General features: G+C 35.8%; 1 protein-coding gene across 1 annotated transcript in view; it reads left to right on the forward strand.

Annotated features, from left to right (window-relative positions):
* Window positions 1-19,571, forward strand: part of CSMD1 (CUB and Sushi multiple domains 1) — a 1,818,880-nt gene that overhangs the window by 525,813 nt on the left and 1,273,496 nt on the right. Inside the window, exon 3 of the mRNA XM_061177359.1 lies at window positions 6,465-6,577. Coding sequence (XP_061033342.1) covers window positions 6,465-6,577 — 113 coding nt within the window. The remainder of the gene's footprint in view (window positions 1-6,464; window positions 6,578-19,571) is intronic.

The following is a 19,571-nucleotide window of genomic DNA, read 5'->3' on the forward strand; positions in this document are numbered from 1 at the left end:
AGTTATATCTAGAGATAAAGTGGCTTACAAAGATCTAAAGATACATGGATGGAAGCAAGATAAAATTCTGAAGGAATACAAATTACAGAATCTGCAACGAGGCTACTACAAAAATTCACACGTTGCTTAGGGAAGGCCAGAAATTTGGTTCAAAATTTTCTTTTAGTCAACACTAAGCAACTTAAACAGCTCCATGATTTACTAGGTGTTAAAATAAACTGGTTGCCCCTAAGAACATACGTTTCCTGAAGGAAGATAACACTGAAATTTATCCCCAGGGTCCTCATGCAAAGGATACGAATGATGTACTACAGAGATAATCAGCAGCGTACATCCTCATCAGCGTATTTGCAGAGAGACTGAAGAGTGAGTTCCTCACTGGTCATTGTTTAGATTCCTCACTCTCAGCTGGTGTGATGGGTAATGGCTATAAACATTGGAACCACAAATTTAGCTCTTGACGGTGTCAATGATTAACTGAATCAACTCTCCTACCCCCCTCAACCAACACTGGACTTCATTCGTTCGTGCTCAAATATGAATGAGTGCATTCCATTTCAGCGATTTAAAGCAGATCACTTGTATATATTTTATCTACCATTGTGCATGTTGAACTTCCCCAAACTTCCAAACAGTAGTCATATAACATTGTTTTTATAACTCTTAGTATGTTGTTACTTTTTTTCTGAGATAATAGTTTGACTCTTCCCTTCCTATTCATGATTCCTTTTAAAGTTCATTAAAGAAAACATGAATGTGTGTTTATTTTAAAGTGCTACCATGTTATTTGATATCTAAACTTATGGTAATAAATATTAAAACTTCAAAACGGGCTACACTAAATAATCAACATTTTTTTGTTCAATTAAGTTTTGAATCTAATGAGAGAATGTTTTATTATTAAATACTGTGTTTTTGTACTAATTTGATGATTTTAATCTCTATATATTTTCTTGAGTGCCTCCATCCAAAGCCCTCCAGTCTTTTGTTTTATTAAATTTTTAAATTTGAGGTAATCATAGATTTACATGCAGCTGTCTTTACCCAGTTTCTCGAAAGGTAACATCTTACAAAACGGTAGTAGAGGGACACTGCCAGGATACCGACATTGAAACTGTCGAGACACAGAACGTAAGATTCCCTCATGTGGTCCTTTTATGGCCACGCCCACCTCCCTCCTGTCCCAACTCCCTGCTTAACTACTGGCCACAAATAACCTGTTCTCCTTTTCAATAAGTTTGTCATTTCAAGAATGTTAAAGTCATACAGTATGTAATCTATTTCGGATTGACTTTTTTCCCACTCTGCATAATTCTCTGGAGAGTCATCCAGGTGTTATAAATCAATAGTTCATTTCTCTTTATTTTTGAGTAATAGTAGTACATGGTATAGATGTTCCACAGTTTGTATATCATTCACCTCTTGAGGGATATATGAGTTATTTCCAGTTTTTGATTATTAAGTGTATGTTTATGTGCATATATATGTGTACATATATATATTCATATATATTCTAGTACAGGTTTTGTGTGAGCATGAATCTTCATTTCTCTGGGGTAAATACTGCCCAGGAGAATAATTGCTTGGTCATCTGATAATTGCGTGTTTAATTTTTTAAGAAACTGTCAAACTGTTTTCCAAAGTGGTTCTGCCCACTAGCGATATACGAGCAATCCATTTTCTCCACGTTCTAGCCAGTGTTTGGTATTGTCACTGTTTTTCATTTTAGCCATTCTGAATAGGTGTGTATATTCTGTTTTTCATTTTAGCCATTCTGAATAGGTGTGTATATCACTACAATAGGAGTGATATTTCTTTGTGGTTTTAATTTGCATTTCCCAAATGACTGATGGTGTTGAACATCTTTTCATGTGCTTATTTGCCATCTGTATATCCTTTTAGATGAAACGACACTTTGTTTTTTGCCTGTTTTCTAATTACATTATTTGTTCTTTTGCTGTTGAGTCTTTAAAGTTTTTTTTTATATATTCTAGACACATGTCCTTGTCAGATACGTGGTTTGCAGATATTTTTTAGCAGTCTGTAGCATGTCTTTTCATTTCTTAACTGGGTCTTTCACAGAGCAAATGGTTTTAATGTTTATCACTTTTTTCTTTTATGGATTGTGCTTTTGGTGTCCAGTCTAGGAACTCTTTGGCTAGTCCAAGATCCTAAAGATTTTCCCCTATGATTTCTCCTAAAAGTTGTATATTTTTACATTTTACGTTTATGCCTGTGATCCCATATTGAGTTAATTATTCTATAGGGTGTTAGACTTTGGTCTAGGCTCTTTTTTGGTTGTTTTTGCCTGTGGACTTCCAGTTGTTCAAGCGCCATTTGTTGAAAGGCTTTCTTTGCTCCACTGAGTTGCCTTTGCACCTTTTCAAAAATTATTTGGGCATATTTACATGAGTCTGTTTCTGAGTTCTCTGTTTTGACACACTGATGGATTGGTGTGTCCCTCTGCCAGTACCACATGGATTTGGTTACTGTAGCTACAAAGTAAGTCTTGAAAACAGGTGTACTGATTCCTCCTATTTTATCCTTTTTCAAAATTGTTTAAGCCATTCTATTTTTTTTTTTTTTTTGGCTTTCCATTTAAATTTTAGAAGAATCTTGTCTGTGTCTAAAAAAAGTCTTGCTGGGATTTTGATAGAAATTGTCTTAAACCTACATATAAGTCTGAGGAGAATTGACATCTTTACAGTGTTGAGTCTTCCAGTCTATTAATGTGGTATATTGCTCTATTTAATTTTTTATTCATTTCTTTCTTCAGCATTATAGGGTTTTCAGGACACAGTTTTGTACCTGTTATATCTAAGTGTTCTTTTGGCGATTGTAAATGGCATTGTATCTTTAATTTTGGTGTCCACATGTTCAGTGCTAGCATGTATAAATAAAACTGAATTTTGTATGTTCATTGTGTATCCTGGGCAGTTGCTAATTTCAAGTATTAACTCAAGTTTTCTTGTGGATTCCTTGGCATAATCTATGTAGCTAACTGCGCAAGTAGAGTCGATTTTAGTTTTTCCTGTCTGATCCGTATGCATTTATTTCTTTTACTTGGCTTATTGCACTGGCTAGATCCTCTGGCATAATGTTGAATAAAAGTGGTGAAACCATACCTTTTTGCCTGTTCTCAGTCTTAGGGGGAAGCATTCAGTCTTCCCCCAATAAGTATAATGTTAAATGTAGGTTGTTGTTTGTTTGTTTGTTTGTTTTTTACAGGTACTCATTGTCAAGTTGGAGATGTTTTCCTCCATTCGTATTTTATTGAAAGTTTTTCTCATGATTGGATGCTTAAATTAGTCAAATGCTTTTTCCTACATAGAATATTACAGTCTTGTGATTTTATTCTGTAGCTTGTTATTATGGCAGATTACGTTGATTGATTTTCAAATACTGAACTGTGTTTACATTCCTGGAATAAACACCCCTTGACCTTATTGAATAACTGTTATCTATTGCTTACTTCTATTTTCTCTTATTTTGTTAAGGATTCTTACATCTGTATTTATGAGGGATATTGGTCTGTTTCTTTCTTTCTTTTTTTTTTTGGTGCTGCCTTTGTCCGTCTTTGGTAGCAGGGTGTCTCAGCTTGGTCTGCACAACAAAATACCATAGATTGGGTGGCTTAAACAACAGAAATGTATTTTCTCACATGTCTGGAGGCTAAAAATCTGATATTGGGGTGTAGTATGGTCAAGTTCTCGTGAAGACTCTCCTGCTGGTTCGTAGACCCCTGTCTTCTGGGTGTGCGAGCACATGGCCTTTTCTTAGTGCGTGCATGTGGCAGGGTCGGAGGAAAGGGAAGAGACAGAGAGAGTTCTTTCTCTTCTTTGACCTCTTCTTATAAGGCCACCAGTCCTGTTGGATTAGCATCCCATCCTTATGAATTTAGTTCCTCTTAATTACCTCCTAAAAGCCTTATTTATGGTTATTAAAGGGGAAACATGGGGGAAAGTGATAAATTAGGAGATTGAGATGAACATATATACATTACTGTACATAAAGTGGATATCTAGTACCTACTGTATAGCACAGGGAACTCTACTCAATATTCTGTAATAACCTGTATGGGAAAATAATCTGAAAAAGAATGGAGATATATATATATATAGATCCATATCCATATCTACAAATAAACTGATTCACTTTGCTGTACACCTGAAACTAACACAACATTGTAAATCAACTATATGCCAATGAAAACTGAAAAAATAAAGAAATGACAAATACAGTTACATTGGGGGTTAGGGCTTCACGATGCAAATTTTGGAAGCAACAATTCAGTCCATAGCACAGAGTAATAATAGTGCCATAAAATGAGTAAGGAAGTGTTTTATCCACTTCTGTTTTCTGGAAGAGATTGCGTAAAATTGTTAATTCTTTACATGTTTGGTAGATGTCTCGGTGCATTTAGGTAAATGCCTTAGTATGTATAACAGATACCATAGACTGGGTGGCTTATAAAAAACAAAAACTTCTCTCGTGTGGTTCTTGAGACTGGGAAGTCCAAGGTCAAGGTGCCCGCTGCTTCAGTGTCTGCTGAAGGCCCAATTCCTGTTCACAGACAGTGTCTTCTTGCTGTGTCCTCACATGGCAGAAGGGGCGAGAGAGCTCTCTGGAGTCGCTTTTATAAGGATACTGTGCCCTCATGATCTAATTACCACCCAAAAGCCCCACCTCCAAATACTATCATCATGGGGATTAGATTTCAACATATGGCTTCGGGGTGACACAGACATTCAGTCTATGGCAGAAGAATTCTTCTGTAAAACCACCTGGGCCTGGACTTTTCTTTCAGGGAAGTTTTAATAGTTATAGTGTAACTGTTAAATGTTACATTACATTAACATTTACATTACATTACATTAAATGTAATGTAAATGTTATTCACATTTTCTGTTTCATCGAGTAAGTTGTGGTCATTCGTTGTGTGTGTGTGTTTTAAGGAAGTAAGCAATTTCAGTTTTGTCAAATTTATGGGTGTAGTTTTTAGAGCATTTTTTCCATATCTGTGGGGTCTCTAGTAATATTTGCTATTTTATTCCTGTTATTAGATATTTATCTAATCCCCCTCTTTATTCTTATCCCTATTCTTATCTCTAGTTATTCTTATCCCCCTCTTTTTTTTTTTTTTGGTCATTTCTGCTACATGTGTTAATTTTGTTGATCTTTTCCAAGAATTAGGCTTTGTTTCATTGGTTTCCCGTTTTCATTTCCATTGATTTTGGCATTTATCTGTAATTTCTTGCCTTCCTGCTTTAGGTTTATTTTACTCTCCCTTTTCTAAGCTCTTGAGATGGGAGCTTGGATTACACATATGAGAATTTTCCTCTTTCCTAATGTATGTTTTCAGTGCTGTTAACTTCCCCCTCAGCACTGCTTAGCTGAGTCCTGCAGATATTGATATCTTGTGTTTATATTTCATTCAGTTTAATGTACTTTAAAAAATTTCCCTTGAGACTTCTTTGATCCATGGATTATTTAGAAGTGTGCTGTTTGCTGGTTGACAATTGTCCTGTCATTTTTCTCTTATTAGTTTCTGGTTTGATTCTGCAACTACAGTGGTTGTAATTAGGCCTTTAATACCGTAGACTTACTGGCAAGACAGAGTTTCTCCCCCTGGAAATGAATGTTCAGGTTGATTTTTTTCTTTTTTTTTGAGTGTCAGAAGTTTGTGTTCAGACTACACTAAACCATGCAACTGTAGACAAACTATTTAATTAGCAAACTTTAGGTAAGATATAAATTGAAGCATCTCTTTAACCTTTAGAAAAGCTATTTGTTTGTAAAGTATTATATTTTACATATTATTATACTAGTTCACTCCTTTAGAGTTCTTTCTCATCATTAAGATTTCTTAATATATCCCAACCTAGTTATAACTGAAACACGTATCTTAAAATCCAAAAGATTTGTCTTGAAAACCAAATATCAAAATCAATTCATTTGACCTGAACTCAAGGTGGTCATTGATTTTCATTTCTGACGTTGTGACTAGGATTTGTTTTCTTTTCAAGAGAAACCGATTTATTGGGGGGGTGGGAAGATAGTAAGAATAAGCGCATTAATGATGAGTTGTGACAGCACACTGTCTAATAATTTAAGAGAAAAATAAACTCAAAAGCACATGCAGTGTTACATTGTTTCGCATAGCAGGTGTAAGGATGACTGCATTGCGGTAAGTTCTGTGCGCTCTCTTTAGACAATGGTGTATTGTACATGTCCTTCAAGGAAAAAATCGTTTCAAAAAGTGTTTAAATAAGCAAACTCTGGTCCTTGAAAATGCTTCATTTCAATTACCTGGCAACACCTGGTGTATGGATCACGTAATTGTTCAGTGACTTAACGTCAAATAAACAGGCCACAGTGGAAAGAGGAATGGAATGACTTCATCAAATAAGCTTCAATAACAAGTTCACGCTTTTTGACTGTATTCACCTCTTTTTGAAATTTAGGTTGTCGGGATTTCAGCTCCCTTCCTGCATCGTCAGCACCGGCTCCATCCTGACTCTGTGGTTCACGACAGACTTCGCCGTGAGTGCCCAGGGCTTCAAAGCCCTGTATGAAGGTAGGACGCTTGTTGTGCACTGCACACACCCACTGTCCAGATGACCTCACACTGAAGATTTTCATGCAAACGGAAGCTGCCATTTCAGAGGTGGTTTAATGGTGCAAACATTTGACTTGTGTGCTTTGATGATGGGAGAACACTATTTACTACAATGGCCCAACATTCTAGCACAAAACGTGTGTTGACAATTTTCCTTTACTGGTAGAACTTTTTGATTGGAAGAGTGGTTTTTCTTTTGACATGTGGTAGAGAAGTTTTGAGAATTTAGAATACTAATTGATAGAGCGCCTTTTCTGTGAAGAATTAATTCTTAAGGCAGACATGTTTTCTTAAAATTATTGTTGGACAGTAATACTCAGAATTGGTGCTTAGGTAAAGGGAATTCCATTGCGTGAGTTTTGGTTGACAAAGTGGAAACTTTTAATGGAGAAAATGATTTCAGTTTTACTGTTTGGAACTTGCAAGGCATCAGGAGTGAGTTTTGTTTTGTTTTTGTTTTTTGGTGTTTTCGGATTTTGTGCCAAGGTGCCCTTAGGGTCTTGCTGTCATTGGTGACTGTTTGGGGCAGAAATTTTAAGAAGATAAAAGAGAGTTCAACATTTGATAGAGGGAATAATACAGATGATCACTTTAAGTATTCAATTTTAAGAAATTGCACTGCTAATACTGTAAGTGTAAATGTTGAGGTCTCTTTAGTCTTGTTTCACATAGATATTTTAAATTTTCTTTCATGTGTAATACAAAGTCTTTTATTTTTAACATAAACTCTGAAGCCCATGAATTGAAAAGGACTGTGGGTAAGGGATAGCCCAATCCCTATTTACAACACACACTGTTCACTTAACGAGCCTTTCTGGGTTCAGTCACATCTGTGTATGTTCTTCTTTGGAGTATTCTGTACACTTGGGCAAAAGTCATTCTTCGTGGAAAGATAAAATCTACATGTGCTTTGTGCAGCTGAACTTAGCTACTATGCAATTATCAGAAAATACAAGGGTAGAATGTCCTCTTTGCACAGGAAAATAAACAGAGCAATTTATCCTTTTATTTAAAGTCTTATGTGGAATGATGCTTAGTATTGTATACTATTCTGACTCCAATTCTTCCAGGCCACTGCGTTTATATATAAACCTGCATCAGTGGCCTGAAAGGGTAACTCATCTTTAAGTATATTACTGATTACCAGGGGATAATTTAATCTTTGGAAGAGTAACAGGCTAGTTTAGGATTAATAGGTGCTATTATCTTTCAAATTTGCTTGTATCTACCACTTCCTGTATACCCTAACTTCACATAATTTCTTTTTCGCTTAACATTACAAAAGTGTTTCTAAAGCGATCTGTACTAGGTACTGTGAAACAGAACTTGTTCAATCAGCATATATGGTATTTGCTCGGAAGGTAGATAATGCTTCAACATTTTAGAAACCTTGGCAATTTCCCTCCCCTTTCTGACAAAGTTGATCCTTGAATATCATGTTTTGTTAAATTTCGTAAGATAAATGTTGCAGAAACTCTACTGATGCTGGGAGATTGCCAGATGAATAATTCTACTGAATCTTTCCGGGCTATTGTTGTTGGTGTTAGTGGTTGTCATCATGGTAAAATAAAAAATGATTGAGATTTTTCTCTTTTGGGAAAATGTTTATGAGTTATTAACAAAATTGGGAAAATGACGAGAAAAGTAAACAAGGTCATGAGTTCAATGTATTTTTTCAAATGTTGATGTATGAAGATGCAGTTTTTTGAAATTTGTGTTTTAAATAGTGACATTACAATATAGTCTGATATTTACAATTTAATACAAGTCATTATTTTGAAAGAAAAAACTATTAAAATAAAAAGTACTTTGTCAGCAAAACAGAAATTGTATAAAATATTCAATATCTTTATTTGTAAAATAGTTCTCAATTAGATTAAAGGTCTACTGAGAAAATAAATTTGTACTATCTGGAGAAATAAAGTTAAATAGTCTAAACAGAAGATTAAAGACTAGAAAATTTATCTAGAAGAGACTAAAGCTTTCACTGTAGATATCAACTCATTTATCAGTAGTATCAGTTCTCACAGGGAATTTAGACATAATTGTAACTTACCAATGTAATGGTCATGGGGAAAAGTGAGATTTTTATTGAGCAGTGTATAAAATATGTAAATACACTTATTTGGATATAATATTAAGAAGAAGCAGTGATAATAGTCAGAAAAATGTCTAAAGTCGTTTTGTAACCAGAACATTGAATCCCATTGGTTTTTATATTGGCAAGACTCCATCAAGTAATTAATATAAGCCAAATAATATAATAAAACGTCCACGTCTTATCCAAGACCTCTAAAGAGAATTTAATTTAGAAATATAGTACTAGGGCTTCCCTGGCGGCACAGTGGTCAAGAATCCGCCTGCCAATGCAGGGGACACGGGTTCAAGCCCTGGTCCAGGAAGATCCCGAATGCCGCGGAGCAACTAAGCCCATACGCCACAACTACTGAGCTCTGTGCTCTAGAGCCCACTAGCCACAACTTCTGAGCCCACGTGCCACAACTGCTGAAGCCCACGCGCCTAGAGCCCGTGCTCCGCAACAAGAGAAGCCACCTCAAGGAGAAGACTGCGCACCGCAGCGAAGAGTAGCCCCCGCTCGCCGCAACTAGAGAAAGCCTGTGCACAGCAACAAAGACCCAACGCAGCCAAAAATAAATAAATAAATTTATTTTTAAAAAATGTAATACTAAATGAGCTTTAAAATTTTTTTCTCTGGTTCTTACCATTACTAATTTATCTAATTAAAATTAGTAATTATTTAGTATTACCATATTGATGTTTAAATTTCTAATGTTCATTTATTTGCTTGAATTGGAGAAAATCTTCCAAATTTAAAAAATCTGTCTATACAAAATCACCTTTATAATAAACTTAATCAAGGAACTGAACTTTATTATAGTTTGCTGATGGTACTTTGGACTGGTACATTGCATAAATTATTCATACATGGAGATATTAAGCTACCTAAGGAGTATGGAAACAATAAATTAAAATATTCTAATTGATGCATTCGGTTGTTGAATTTAACCATGGAAATTAAATGGAAATATTTATAAATTTCACGCTAACATTATTCACATACAGTAATTAGCTCTCTAAATAGTGAGTAAGTTTATAGATTGTTGATGAAATCAACATATTTTAACCCATAAATGCAGACTAATAAAATTGTAGTTACTAATTTAGTAGGGTGTTTTATAATGTTATATTTCCTAGTTCCATCACTGAACATTATTCTTCGTGGTCAACCAAAGAATTTGCATAATTTTCTTTGGTAAATTTATAACAAAAAATATTAGGATTACACATAATTTACAGTGAGATGGATTACTATCAAAATTCCTACATTTATCCAATACTGAAGTCCTACGTGTATAAATAGTATTCATTCATGTATTTCTATTTGCCAACTTCCTTTCATCAAGATCTCAGTTACTAAAATAAAATTATTTTTGTCATCAAGTTTATTTATGATTTAAGAAAAAAATCATATAGGAGGTCGGAAAATTGACATGGCATGTCAGGACTTGACAGATATTATGTCATGACAAACGTGTGACAAGGCAATCATTAGACTTAAGGACAAAGAGAACAAATCCATTTGGTGACATGGGACAATCTCGAGATTATGCCCCAAAGAACTTGTCACTCTGATGCTCTTTTTATTTTTTCATTTTTTAAGAGGGAAACCTTCCCCTGTTTTAATGCTTTTTCTTACTGGTGACAAAGTGAACTAAGCATTAGAAACAGTAGTGAATACATGATGAAAACTCTTCAACTCCCAATTTTTGGTTCTGAAGTCTGATTTATTTTTAAGTGACATTTCTCTTGTTAATGCACATCTTTATTTTTATCCTGAATATCATTTCAAATGTTTCATGAATTACTTGGTAATTTTTCATACATTGACTTTTAATAATTTTAGTACTGGTTATATTTTAAAAATTTAGTTTTTTACCAATTATTTACTATAATTTAGATGGACTTTTTAGATATTTTTGCAAGTGAAATAAGTTTCTTTGACAGTGATTGTATTTTGATAATCCAATACTTTGTGTGAAATAGAACTTTTGTATATTATAGTACTTGTACTTGAATAGAAAGCCCCAACTCTGTGATTCAAATTAATGTGTCCAATGTGTATTCACTAGAATAAATACTTTCCTTCTATAGAACATTTCTCTATAGTGTAGGGCAATTCCATTGATTGGGAATTAAATTGGCCAAGGCTTTATCCATGAGATGACAGTTTTTGTAAAGAAATTGAAATGAAAATTTTATGCATATTTTGCCACAGATATTTACATTTTCAATAATTGTTTGGTGAGGCAAAGGAAGGTTAAACTGGATTCTTGTCTAAGGCAAAGCTGATAGAAATGGTAGGAATCTATTCTCTTTAAGATTTCTTTAAAAATGCTGGCTGATGTGGTAATTGAAAAGGGAAAAATTTTAGCCACAAATGTAGACAGTCAAATATTTTGTCCATAAAATATAAAATTTTACAATTCAACATTTATCTCACCTTCCCATGGTGCCGTATTTGAATATATTGGCCTTAAATATTATGCATGAAATCTATAAGAATCTGACAGTTTAAAAAATCTGTTTTAAAAAAAATACCACCAGTGTAGCAAGGAGGAATTTGACATTACTAAATAGGAAAAATTTGCTTGTGACAGGAAATTGTTTTGCATACCAAATAGCTCATTAGTTGGAGTGAGAAAAACGGTTGCCCACGAAGATGCTTTAAGAGACTCCCTTGGGTTATAAAATGCTATTCTAAAGGAATTCTTCTCTTTCAATTTTTTTTGTCTTAAAATTATTCATTTTATCAATTATAGCATTGTCCTGCTTACTAAGGTATATGTATCTCTATGGATGAATAGATAAATAGTAAATAAATGGATGATAAGTAGGTAGGTAGATAGATGAAAGAGATAGATGAATAGATAATCAATAGATAAAATAGTTAATAGATTGGTAGGTAAATAGATACTTGATAAATAGGTAGACGGGTAGATAGATGGATGCATGTGCCTAGTATGGTATAAAGTGTTATGTACATTTTCTTATTAAATCTTCAAGATTCCTATAAGCAATGTAAAATTACCTAATATTATGGGATAGAGAAAATTAGGTAGTGACCTATAGTTATTTAGTTTGCCAAGACCTTATAACTACTAAATGTGAAAGGGGATATTCAGCAAGTCTATTTCCAGAAATTGTAATTCTTAACCACTTACTATATGTTCTCTCATATAGTTAAGTTTATTTGTTTCCATGTATGAAAATACATACATATGAATACATGCATATTATCACGTGTGTATACACAATTACGTATTTACATATATACACACATACACAAGTGTATATATGATATACACACGGAGAATATACGTATGTGCTTATGCACACACAGATTTACTCATTCATTCTTTCGTTTATTTACTAAGCTTTTATTGAGTATCTGCTAGAGACCCAATACTGAGCTAAATGATAGGAATACAAAGATGGTGGCAGGAATGGTGTCTGTTCTGAAGGAGTAGTAGGGGAACACGACAAAATTCAGTAGAACAGAGTGTAATTGGTTCTAATAAGTAGTTACGGTGTTTGACATGATTGGGCAGAAGAGGGAAGGTCAGGTGTACTTGGGGACAGGTAGAGTCCTGACAGAGTTAATGCTTGGGCTGTACCTCAGATACAGTGTTTACAAAGCTCAAGTGCTAAATGCCGACTTTGTATCAATCATTGAATAGAAGTTCTCCAGGAAGATGCATCATCAGGGGATCTTTCTGAGTGAGGAAGAATCACGGGCAAAACTATGGAGAAAAGCATTTACCGTCTTTAAGAACCGTAGGAAGTCTCCTGGGTCCTGCTTAGAGTTCACGGTGGGCCTGGAGCATGGCCCCTCTGGCTGGCCTCGCAGTTAGGGGGTTGGGTTTATATTGTTTCATGTGTGACGGGGAACACTTCCTCTGTGAGATCCTCAAGGAAAAGGCTGAATTCATCTCACTGGACTATTACGTAAACGGAAGCATTTTTGTTTGCATGGGCTTCCATTTTACAAGTTTGTCACGTTTTGGCTTTTCAATCATGATTGTGATGCCCAAAACGTTTGCAGAGAGAGGAATAAGGTGGATTAAGCGAATTGTGAACTCTTGCAGCACTTTTAACTTGAGCAGTTGGATGGCACGTATTATGCCTTCTCTTGTGGCCATTTTTGTTTGCATCCTTGAGGGCAATGAGGGGCTCCAAGTACAAATTTGAATCCTTGACATTTGTCACAAAGTAAATATTCAGAAATATTGTTCGATAAAAATTCTGCACTCAATCCTAGCTTAATTTCAGCCAGTAGTTCATATTTCTTTCCCTCAAAACCTAAAAGGTGAATTGCTAATAAGTGTCACAATTAATGGGTGGGTCTTCTTACTGAGAGTATGTTTCTTGTTCACTGAATGTATTTGGCATTTCCCTCTGACACATCCCTCCAGCAGAATCTTCTTTCCTTTAACATCCATGGATCTGGATTTAGAAAGAACAGCTAGATTATTACCCTTCAAGCTCAAAGCTTTATTTAGGATGTCAGCGCTGATTTAGTTCTCCCTTGAAGTGATTATCCAAACTCAACCTGAATTAAAGTGTGGAATGTGAGTGACCCACCTGGCAGGAGAGAAACATTTCTGATTGAAGAAAGTGGTGGCCGAGGAACAGCAGCTAGCTATCCGTCAGCCAACACTGTAACATTATTTTGGATTTATAACAATTACTGAGGCTGAAACAAATGGGAAACTTCTCGAATTACTTTCCTCTTGACTATTAGATACTCTGTGTTGGTAAACCCAGGTGAGGACACACCCTCCTGAGGACATGTTTCACCTGGTTGTAGAGAGCAGAGCAGTTAGTCCTCATATCAGTCCTTCCCTAGGCTTAGTTGCCAGAGCCTGGGTACCCATTTTTTGTTCTTGATTTGCAAGGGTGTTCAACAGTAGGTAACCCTAGGACCATTAATCAAAGGTTTCGGAATGGCACTTGAAATTAATTACTGCTGTTAGTAACATGAATACTAACATCTCCAAAACGTGCAGAGATAGGAGAGAGGTAGTGACTTTCTGAAAGTTCAACTTTAAGTCAATCAAATGATGGGTCAGAGCAGACAGAAGGAGAGCCGCCACCAGGAAGTGAGCATAGGCCATGTAGAAAGGCTGGTATATAACCGATGGCTATTGATATGTCTGATGAAAGAACAAAGATGGAATAAGTGCCAGAGGCAAAGCCACGTCCAGTGAAACTCAGCCAAGAGGAGAGGGATGCTCAGCCAGCAGATCTCTGAGCCCCTCGGTCCACCGAGCACCATCCCTGCTGTGGGTGTGGCCAGGAGTTGAGGTGGACCATTCGCCAGTGCAAGGTGCTCCCTGCTTTGGGTCCCATGCTGTATATGACTTTCTCCATTTGAGAGTCATGGATATCTCACTGTCTATGAGGTTGTGAGATTACGTGCATAATTTGGTACATAGACTTCATAGACTTCCTCCAGATCCAGTTCTCAATCGTTCCATAACTGCCATAAAGGTCAGAATGACTTCTGTCAGTTGATGGTATCAGCTCTGCTCCCTTGAGGCATCAGAGGTTCTTCAGTCTGGTCGTTGTTGCTTATCTCATTTCTTGTTTCTCTTGCTTTGATTCGGCTCCTGTAAGCAAAGCTGGGCTTACAGTTTGGCTTCATATAGGGGCCCAGAGTGCTGTGGGATGGGGTTAGGGCTGTCCTGCCAGTGCAAATCGTCTAGTTCCTGTGGATTGTAATTTATTAATTTGGCATTTTGATATGTTCTGTGAACTTAATTAATGTGCATTTACCCTGGAGACATGACTCTGCTTTCTGTGCACTGCAAAATCCAGTTTCTGATTCAGTAGGAGTGGATCATTGTGAATCCGTCAGATCATAAAATCTACAGTGAGATCTATTGAGTGATATTAAGTCGGTTCTTTTTCCCTGGTGAGACACCAACACACACACACACACTCTCGCAGACTCCCACTCACACTGTTTATATTGTCAGGTACAGTTTCCCTTCAAACATCAGCCTAAGAAAACATCTTCAAAGTACTCAATACTCTTAAAAAGACTTCGTTTTAGTCTTATATATATTGACCTAAGGGAACATCCATGATACAAGGAAGTGAAAAAAATGCAGTATAGGGACTTCCCTGGTGGCACAGTGGTTAAGAATCCGCCTGCCAATGCAGGGGACACGGGTTCGAGCCCTGGTCCGGGAAGATCCCGTGTGCCGCGGAGCAACTAGGCCTGTGCGCCACAACTACTGAGCCTGCGCTCTAGAGCCCACGAGCCACAACTACTGAGCCCGTGTGCCACAAGTACTGAAGCCCGTGTGCCTAGACCCCATGCTCCACAACAAGAAAAGCCACCGCAGTGAGAAGCCCGCGCACCGCAACGAAGAGAAGCCACCACTCGCCGCAACTAGAGAAAGCCCGCGTGCAGCAATGAAGACCCAACGCAGCCAAAAAAAAAAGAGGAGTATAATCCCATTTCGGTCAAAAAAATTTTTTTAAAGTACTTGTGTAACTATGTATGCACACATACGTGTGTACGTGTGTGTGTATCCATCATCCATATATATGTATAGCATACACAATATGAGTATTCAGAAAAGTACAGGAGGATACCTGAATTTTAATAAACATTACTTTGGGGAGTCATTGGAATGCTTAAGATTTTTCTCTGTATTATTGAGTTATTTAGCTTGTTGCAATGAATATTAAAAAAATTAAGTAATGAACATCATAAAGGGAAAAATCTGTAGATGATATTAGAAATTAATATTCTTAAATGGATCTATGGCTCTTACCTGGAAATAGAATACAAAGTGGGACCAGGTAATTAAAAGGCCTTCAATATTGTTTTCAAATGGCTGAGTTCGTAGGTTCTAAGGTCAGCCCTGTAGCTGAATTTTTTCTTTTAAAAATAAGGGAAAACAATGTGTACTTACTAGAAAACTACACACAGAAATAGTAGTCTGTCTAAAAGGGACTTAATAAAAGACAACTTAATTACATAGAAAAGGCATCTTTAACAAAATAAGGATTGGTTAATGCCTGACCTCCCAAAATATAATGGTACTTGCATTTCTTAATATATTTCCTCATGATCATAATTTAAGTTTTATCCTTTGTACCCACTCATCTCCCAAGATTTTTCTCTTACTTTTTTGTTGATTTTTCCCAATAATATCTTGTGTCATAGACAAATTTCCAAACTAATATGTGTATGTATTTGGTAATAAGTAATCTCAGGTAATGTGTGCAAAAAGTGAGCATTATTTAAAATGAAGTTTATAAGCAAAAATAATGTTAGATGATTTTTCTCTTAACAGTCTCTCTTTTCTGGCTATCATGGGTCTTTAGTGAGCCACTCAATACACTAGAAATTAGACAACCTCTCTATTTAAACAGTCTCAGGCCTTGGCTATCTACTATTCCGGCACTAGAAATGGGAAGTGTCAGCAGAATTAATTACTTAAATGTTTACATGTGGATGGTGCATAGATTCTGAGGTCTGGGTTTAACCCAGTTCCCCAGTCGCTATGAGTGTGACCATTGGATAAGTTACTTAAGCACTTATTGTATCAGATTCCTCACTTGCAAAATTAAGAATGAAAAGTACCAACCTCACAGAGTTGTCTCGAAACTTACAGAAGATGAGCTCTTTAAACCATGTGGCTCTGTCCCTGGTATATAACACTTTTAATTTATTCTTCCAGCTCTGCAGTATTGGCATAGAAGCTGACCTCAAAGAGTGTAATGTATGGTTATTTCTTCTAAATTAGGAATTATATAAGCTTCTTTAATGCTTATATCCTTTCCTTTTTGTGCTCATTTCCCCTTTGCCATCTTATTCTTGGGACACTTCTGTCTACCTCTGTCCCAACTTCTCTATGCTTTGTGTCTCTTCAGCTTTTTTTGGTACACAGTTAAAAAAATAAAAAATAGGCAAACATGAATGATTCTATGTTTTTCTAAGTGAGGGTGCAAAAAAACAGATGCATCCCTGGTAAATTGTTAAGTGGCTCTTTCTGGTTTTAGGACAAGCTGGCAAGCTGTACATTGTAGTGAGTGTAACTTCAAAATTTTTCTCAACTCTCAACTCAAGTAAGTAGGCATTTTTACTCTTGTTGTTGATTTGTTTATTCTCTAGTCTACAATAAGAAGAATATACGATAGAGATCACTGAGGAAAGGTGAAATTACATTTTTTATACTAGCTACTGGTTATACGAGAAGATGTGAAAGAGTGAGATTGATTTGAATTATAAATAGAAAAGCACACAAGCATCCATGGACTGAAATCAAAAGTATCCAAGAATGCTGGAAATGCACATTATAAATTAGGACAAAAATATATTACAATTTCATAAATCAAAATCACTTTAGTTTTGGGGAAGCAGACCTGCCTCCCATCTGTAGGCCCTGTTGTGAGAGGTATGGAAATTACATGAAATATAATCAGTCTGTAGCCCTATGTAAAAGTTAAGCTTTAAGCAAATGCTTCGCTCTCTGATATACAGTGAAATTAATGCCAAATGTACATCCAGATGATAAAGAGATACAAATATTTATCTGCAGAGTCCTTAACTCAGTCTACAGGAGATTCAGAGTTCATTTCCATTTCTGACTTTGCACTTAAAATGTAAATTTATTATCATTTGTGATACTCTTGCTAGAGAAGGTTAATGGGTCACTGAATATCGAACAAGCATCCCTATTGCTAAATCTAAGCATATTTTTCAAAGGGTGTGTTAATCGAAAAAGTTTCTCATCTTACTAAGCAGTTTCTTCTTTCTGTATTGTGTTCTTTAAATATATCCAGAAAACATCAATCTAAAATGTCTTCTGAATAATATATATGAGGTTGGCCTCAGTATGATTCATATTCTGAGATCGTCAGTTATGGGTTTATTCTTAACCTCAACATTGATTCTATTGATTAACTTGAAAAAGTGTCATAAAAAATTGCACTGTGAGTTTGTGCATTTTCTATAATCAGTCATTTCTTACCATTTTAATTGTTTATTTCACTTATTCCTTTGTGCTAATCAGAGTAATGTAAACCTAAAGAGGAAATGCTTTCAATTATGTCCGAGTGTTGACTGAAAGAATGAGCTACAGAAATGAAGGTAAACTTTCAAATAAAGAAAAGCAATATTTTTTTCTTTTATTTGTATCCTCCCAATTTTTTCCCTAAAAACCAATAATCGAGAATCTGGGCTGCAAACATACCCTCCTCATGATAGCAGAGGATGACGTGCCCTTTCTAGTTGACTGCCCTGTTTGTTCTAACTCGCTTCCTTGAAGACATCCTTGACATTGGTTCTTTCAGAATATAACCTTATATTTCTTTCTTATCCTCGGGAGTTAAAAAAAAAACAACAACAAAACAACCCAAACAAAAACCCACCATTTAACAAAAGAAGAGTGGCCTGGGTCCTGTCAACTTGCAACATGAATTTGTAGAGCTCCAATTAAGCTGCAGTAGTCATTTTAATCATATGTATCTTCTAAGTGTTAATTTTGTTTTTCTAAGCGTACATACACTTTTCTTAAAATATGCTTTTAAATATTAGAATAATGGAATGGAAAGCCACATTTGGGAAGGAGAGGAGGGTGGGTGAGCGGACAGCTGGTGTGTGTGGGACATTTCAGTTTTCTCCTTCAGTTCTGTCTGTGTGTAGGAGGGTAACAAATGGGAGATTTTGTGCAGGAATAAGCTGAAATGGAACACATTTCAGCTTTGGTTGTGTTATCCATCTCAACACATAAAAGTGGGGTTTTAGCATTCCACATCTTATTTTTTATTTTTTAAGACTTTCACACTTGCTCAAAACTTTCCCATATGCCACAATTCTGACATGTGTATCAAAATTTACATATTTACTTGACTTTTTTTTTGGAGGGGGGGAAGGAAAGCTAAGATGTGTGAATCATGGGAACAACTATGGCTTTTTATCTGAGTGTAGTGATAAGAAATTATTTTTGTATTATTTAAGTTCACCAAATCAAAATACGTAGCTAACATGTGCTTATGATTAATCCTTATACACTTAGTACTGAAGGTCTTAAAAAAATTGAGGTATCATTTCCCTTCTAAACTAGTGTATAAAATAAACACAAACAATTTGCACTGTGAATTTAAACAATCAAATACAACATTCCAATGAAATACAGCATTACATTACAACATTTATAATATTCTTCAGGTGGTATATTAGCCAATTTAATAAAGGTCTTTCAACAACCTCCATATAAGATGCCATCTAGCCTATTAAACTGTAGTCACATTAACACTTTATAATAAAAAATACTTTATTGTATGTTAATTTTCATTTAACCCTTAAAACTTTATGAGTAGGTACTTTATTCCTATAGAGATATGGCAGTTTTCCAAGTGTTGACATCCAGTGTTAAAAGAGCTGGAATTAGGTTTGGTCCCTCTAAAAAGAACTGGCCAACTTCTTCTGTCAAGCGCCAGATAGTAAATATTTGTTGCGTTGCAGTTTGTCTGATCTTTGCCCAACTACTCAGTTCTGCTGGTACAATATGAGGTGTGATAGCCGCCCTAGACAGCTTGAAGGCTTGAGCATGGTTGTCTTCCGATACAACTTGATTAACAAAGATAGGCGGCCATTGTGTGGGACCCTGACCCTACAGCCAGAGCACTTTCCTTTCCTCGGAAGTCAGGTATTCTTTCTTCTGTGTCAGTTCTGCTTCTTATGTAACCCAGCCTCTTAAGGCCCAGTCAAAAAAGTAAGTGGACCCTAAGAAAAGCTGCCAAAGCGGCAGGTCTAGTTGTTTTGCTGCAACTGATCAGACAACTTTGTTAGTTACCGGAGTCCAACACTAGGTGACTCAGGAGTGTTTGTAAATTTAAGTCATTGTTA

This window comes from Eubalaena glacialis, chromosome 20, assembly GCF_028564815.1.
Source record: "Eubalaena glacialis isolate mEubGla1 chromosome 20, mEubGla1.1.hap2.+ XY, whole genome shotgun sequence".
Taxonomy (NCBI): Eukaryota; Metazoa; Chordata; class Mammalia; order Artiodactyla; family Balaenidae; genus Eubalaena; species Eubalaena glacialis.